The following is a 6,000-nucleotide window of genomic DNA, read 5'->3' on the forward strand; positions in this document are numbered from 1 at the left end:
TAGATTTGACAATTCTCTGCCTTAAAAAAAATTGTAAAATGTACATTTTAGATTTTAGCCCCATTTCTGGGGAAAAAAAAATCCAACACGAACATTTAAAAACCATTTACCAGTTTTTACTCTAGATACCTTTGGACTATGCCTGTTAGGGTAAATATCACTTAAGCAAGAGGATTGTAACTTTTTACCACTGACCTGCTGAGTTTGCAACCAATAAAGAAAAATAGAGTCCATTCAAAATAAAACTTAACATTTAAAAGTTTTATATGTGTAATTGACCAATGATGAGGGCCACCCAGCTATTACTGATATTTCAAATTTGAAAAGCTCTCTTATTTACACTTAATCTCTTCAAATTCTGGCTGCCAGTAAAAGGCAATTCTCTACCTTTTACTGGCAGCCAGAATTTGAAGAGATTAAGTCAACCAGCAGTTTGCACTAAAAGAAAGCACTTCTAAATCACTTTTAATTTTTCAGAGAATTTCTGAAGGTCAAAGTTTAAATCATTGGCAGGAAAGTAGATGAGCAACATGATTTGGGCCCTGTCTGAGCTAGACTTGTGCTGATCTTGTAGAGTCAGAGTGGTAGTGAGCTAAAATACTGGAGCTTCACTTAGAACACACCTACAGCCCGCCACCTCACCACCACATCACCAGCATCAGCAGTGTAACTGTAGACATTCTTGATCAGGACGGCTCAGGGCAAAATTCCCCTGAGCAGCTGAGGATGAAACATGATAATGGAAGGAGCAAGAGAGAGTGTAGTCTTGTCATTAGTTTCTGCCCCATGCAGGCATCCAGAGGCCTTCTCTTTGATACTGGTGACAGCAACCAGGAGACAAGACTAGGCAAGTTTGTCAATGAGGCCAATAGTGCCTCCCCTTCCTCTTAGGCCAGTCCAGGCCCCAGGCTTTGCCTATAATGAGGCATGCTTCAGGGGTTGGCACAGTGGATCCTGCAACTCAGGTCTTCTGTTAATTTTAACTTCTTTCCTCTCTAAATATATGAATAGTATCTTAAGCATAATATATTTATCCTATTTTCAGCAGTTTCCTTCTGGAAAAGCATATCTCTGCATAATCATAAAAAAAAAATAATGTTGACTCACTTGTTCCAAGTCACATTATTGAGTAACTGGGAGATTCATGTACTGGCAGTCATCAGAGAAGGCATCCAACCTGAGTTAGGTCAGTGGTAGGGGCACTCTCTGGTTTGTGGGTGCCAGCGGACACGTCATTCCCCTCCTCCAACCTTCTAGATTATTCCAGTTCCCAATCCTCTAGGGACCACTATGTGCTGGACAATGGAAGAAGATATGATGATTTTTCCCTGAATTTTTATACGGCCTGACATATGGAGAAATAAGACAGCCTGTGTCCTCCCTTCAAAATGCCTCCTTCCCTTTCCATAGAAGCCTACAATTCCTTCAGTGGGGGCAGGAAGACTGGATTCTTTTCTCTTTTTTTAATGGAGAGGAAGTAACGATTAAAATCTAATAAATTCCGGCCTCCAAAGAGAAGATGGGTAGAATTTTATCTCCCCAGAAGCTCCTCTCCCCACAGATATGTTGGGTCATGGCCCCTCAGGCTGCTTCAGTAGCATAAGCCCTGCATAGGCTATGCCATTGCCTTGCCATTGCCCAGTTGTACTTGGCCATCTCCCACACAGCAATTCAGTTAAGGGCAGGATGGGCAGGGACTGTTTTTGTTTCTCTTTTAATCTTTGTAGGCTTAAAATCTAATAGAGTACTCAAGCCACAATGGGCACGCAGAACATGAATAATAAATGAAGACATAATGTTTGGAAACCTCACAAGAGAGAAAACTAGTAAAAATGTAGATTCCCATCTGAAATAATCTTCACGTTCTTTTTTTCCTGGAAATAACATCTTCCCAAATTGTCGAGATCCCCCTCAGCTCTTCATTTCGTTTTGTTAAGTATTTTCCATGGAGGTAACAGGTTAGTAAGACTGAGACTTATCTAGAGACAGAATAATGTTCTATATATTCACTTTTGAACAGAGTAACGCTGAACTGAAGTTAGCAATTTGAAACCCAGTCATGTACAGAGGATAGTTGAGTGAAATAATGTTTATGAACTTTTGATCTTCCATCCTGGCCTGTGACAATAAGAAGCCATTGAATTCTTCACTTGTCTAAAACCTAAGTTTGTCAGATCTCAAACCATGCATGCTAACTGTTGCTGGGAAGAAGGAACAAATATTATTTTAAAGGCACCAGGCCCTAGCAAGTTTAGCTGAGTGGATAGAGTGTCCACCTGTGGACTGAAGGGTCCCAGGTTCGATTTCAGTCAAGGGCACATGCCTGGTTTGTAAGCTCGATCCATGGTGGGGGGTGTGCAGGTGGCAGCCAATCAGTGATTCTCTCTTATCATTGATGTTTCTATCTCTCCCTCTCCCTTCCTCTCTGAAATCAATAAAAATATATTTTAAAAAAATAGGCACCAGGATTACAGTGGATTTCTCTTCTTTTCTTTTTAAGTCTTAGGATTGCATGCCAAAATCTCAAGATTAAAATTATTTTCACAACTCAAAGAAACATTAAAGTATATACTGAGTGGATTTGATATACGTCTTAAAAATGTTGTATGCTCTCAATGTCTGAGATTTTTAAACACAAAAATGGGCATACCAGATGTTTAGTATGAAAAATCTATGCAGTGAATAAGACTTCGTGAAGTTGAATTATTTGTGACATTTAGTTCACCCAGGGACTGATGAAAATATTGATTCAGTTTCAAGTTATTAGGAAGTTCCTGATGTCTGGATTCTTCTTAAGAAGAAATTGGAAGGGGATCATTTACAGTCACAAAGCAAGATTATCACTTTAATCCAAGTTCTTATATCCAGTCAAATCAGTTTATTATAAATGTTCTGTTAGAACATGTGATCTTTTAAACCACAATGGGTAATTTTTTCCAAAGAAACTCCAGTAATCAATGGTTTGTCTAAAGGAGAAATGTGTCAGATCACTACCTTCATATCTGATCAGGACATACAGTGTATTTGTGGGAGAGCAGGACCTCTATTTTATATCATCCAATGGCAAATGGGGTTCACTGTCCTGTCCTCTTGCTGTTTGGTTGCTGTGGAGAGCTCCTTCCCATTGGTGCTCATTGTAGTTTGATTATCTTAGAAACACAAAAATCTCACTCATCAGGATTTTGATGAGAGACTTAGAATAGCCCCAGTCAGTCCCAACTAACTGACTCTCTCTCGCCAGCTCTTGGTTTCATGCTATCCTCCTCTTTCCTGCAACACCTTCCCCCTGAGCCCCACACTGTGTCCTCCCAAACATGCCCACCTCTGGTCCCCATTCTGATTCTGACCAGAAGGCCCACATGGATTGTGCCAGTGCTTATAGAATAGACCTTACATAAATTACATTTGTGCATACTGTAATATGCTTTTGAATATTTTTATTATATATTAGAAAATAGACGATTGCACTATCCCACCACAGCCATTGAACTCCTTTTTCAATACTGCTGTGAGCACCTCTCACCCAGCTTCATGTCAGGCCCTACCTGACACTAGAAACTGTCCCTGGAAACCTGACTCTTGGGGAATGCTGCCTCCCACTTGGCTGGGCAAAGCCGTTAGAGAAGCACTTGTTTCTGCTGAAGCCAAGGCGGCTGGTGTTGAATTACTTTATCCCCCACAGACCTAATATTTACATTCAGGTGAGCTGTGTTTAATGTGTAAACTCTGCAAAACACTGGGAGTTCAGGGATAAAAGGCAAAATTTTCCAAATGGTTTCAGAAGTATGACTAAGTGTGTCTCTCTTTGTGTGTGTTCCTGTGTCTGGGCCCACCTGCTTTTCAGGGAAGACTTCCCGTCCCAAAGGAAGTGAACCGCAAGAAGAACGATGAGACGGAGGCTGCCTCCCTGACTCCACGTGGCAGCAATGAACTCCACTCCCCAAGCATCAGTTACCTCCACTCTTTTTAATCATAACACCTCCATTTGTATTACGTATGGTGTATGGGTATTGATGAGGTTATGGTATCATATATGGGATTTTTTTCTGTGTAAATCATCAAATATAAGAAGAAACTATGGGACTCTGAGCCTTGCTTTAGAGAATTTACAGTGGACAAATAGGTATCATCAAACCAGTTTTTAATCATTCTGACTCAAGTGAAAACGCTCAGAATTTCACACTGTGAATCCACGTTTACAACCCTTACAGGTGGGCCTTCAGGCCTGGTTCGCTACGATGACGTCTTCCACAACTCAAACTCCCACTGCTCTCACACAACCGGTCCACTCCTGCCTGGTCACTCATACAGCTCCCGACTGCTTCTTGCAGAGGCTGAGAGTCCCCATTTTTTTTTTCATTTAGATGTAACAAACCTAGTAGTTTATGTTCATCAATTGTCTGTATATCTCTATATTTTATCCATGTACTCTTTTGATGTATAGAAGTAGTTTGAAACTCATTGTTTCCTTGTGGTAAGTGACCGAGATGCTGCCACAGGACCTGAGACACTGATGAATGGTGCTATTTTGGACTTTCAACATGCTCCTTGGCGAGGTAGCTCTGATGGAGTTATTTTTTATTTCCATGTTCTAAGAAGGTGTTGGTACTCTGTTTCCCTGAATGTTGTTCTCTAGACTGGATTGACCTGTTTTCCTTGTGTCTTCAGTGTGGCTTTCTTCTTCAGCATTGTAGGTTGAGTGAACGCTACCAGAGAGAGTGTAAGAGACCACGTCTCGTTGGCTGGTACTCATGGACCCGAAGTCCCTGTAGTGGGAGCAATCACAAAACTGTAATTTACTTACCAAATCTCTTCCTTTTGGTAGCCTCGCCTGCCTAACTTAGAGAAAGAAAAGCAATAATTGGACAGGCGTTTTTAGGTGTCTCTCTTGGTTCTTTTTGTTTGAAAGAATATTTGGGGGGCGGGGGGAGGGAAAACTCTTTTTTAATAAATGACCTCTAAAAAATCCAAAAAAACCTGGCATTTGAGTGGAAATAGGGAAATTATACCTTTCCCAAATATTAGGTTGGAAAAAGTATCTTTGCAAAATGTTAAAAAAAAAAAAAGGTAGAACACTCTTTTTGATAAGCAAGGTATAGATGTTACATTTTTGTCCTTGCTCCCAATGGAATGGATAAACAAACAAAAAAATCAGAAATACCATCTACTCACAGAATGTTGTTGCGTTAGCCAGTCTGAAAGCCCACCTTGATTTTTATATAACTGTCCTTTAGCGCTTCCTTTGACAGGGTAGGCTCTGTCTGAACTGTTCCGCTTCTGACTGCTCACCATCGATGATGCATGCGCTGCACTTCGTTCTCCTCTTGCTCCCCCACTGGCTTGAGTTCTCGTGCATTTCCCTTCTCCCTCCTTTGTTAGAATAGGTCTATCAGCTGTGTAAATAGAGCAAGAACAGTATTCTGCGTCTGTGGCATTTATGTAGTTGCAGCTGTGTACTGCTGGAAATGCAGGCTTTTGTAACAATGTGATCTTTACTGATGCACTCATGACAAGTACCCAATGTATTTTAGTAGCATTTGTTCAATAAATATACAAGCGGTAAGGTAACTGGCTTGGCTCGTCATTGGAAGGCCTGCGTTGGAATGCTTTCCCTGGTTCGTGTTCATTCGTGTGTTCTCAGAGCCCCCAAAGTAGGCCCAGGGGCAGATATCAAAAGGGATCAAATCAGCTCTGCCTTCCACGCATTTTCCCTTTGGAGGGTTTTATGAGATTAGGGGCCAGGCACTGGCTCATTAGGGTGGGATTTGCAGAGCTGCCTCTGGATGCAAAGAAGAATTAAACCAAAACCCTTTTAGCTCTACACTGGTTTTTATTTCCCTTTTCAGGGCACTCCCACACACCTCAAAACTTAATTCTCTCTTACTCCTTCCTGACCATGAGAAACTACTCTGTGGTATTCTATATATTTATTTATTCTAATTGATTTCAGAGGGAAAGGGGGAGGGAAAGAGAGAGAGAAACATGCACCCGGGCATGTGC

At 41.2% G+C, this 6,000-nt stretch overlaps 1 protein-coding gene across 3 annotated transcripts in view; it reads left to right on the plus strand.

The window, feature by feature from the left end:
- Nucleotides 1–5,568, plus strand: part of NREP (neuronal regeneration related protein) — a 28,471-nt gene extending 22,903 nt beyond the window's left edge. For all 3 annotated transcript variants that reach the window (XM_059693920.1, XM_059693919.1, XM_059693922.1), the window contains one exon: nucleotides 3,845–5,568. In XM_059693920.1, the coding sequence (XP_059549903.1) occupies nucleotides 3,845–3,970 (126 nt within the window). In that variant the 3' untranslated portion in view covers nucleotides 3,971–5,568. The remainder of the gene's footprint in view (nucleotides 1–3,844) is intronic.
- The last annotated feature ends 432 nt before the right edge of the window (nucleotides 5,569–6,000 follow it).

The sequence above is a fragment of the Myotis daubentonii genome, chromosome 4 (genome assembly GCF_963259705.1).
Source record: "Myotis daubentonii chromosome 4, mMyoDau2.1, whole genome shotgun sequence".
Classification (NCBI taxonomy): domain Eukaryota; kingdom Metazoa; phylum Chordata; class Mammalia; order Chiroptera; family Vespertilionidae; genus Myotis; species Myotis daubentonii.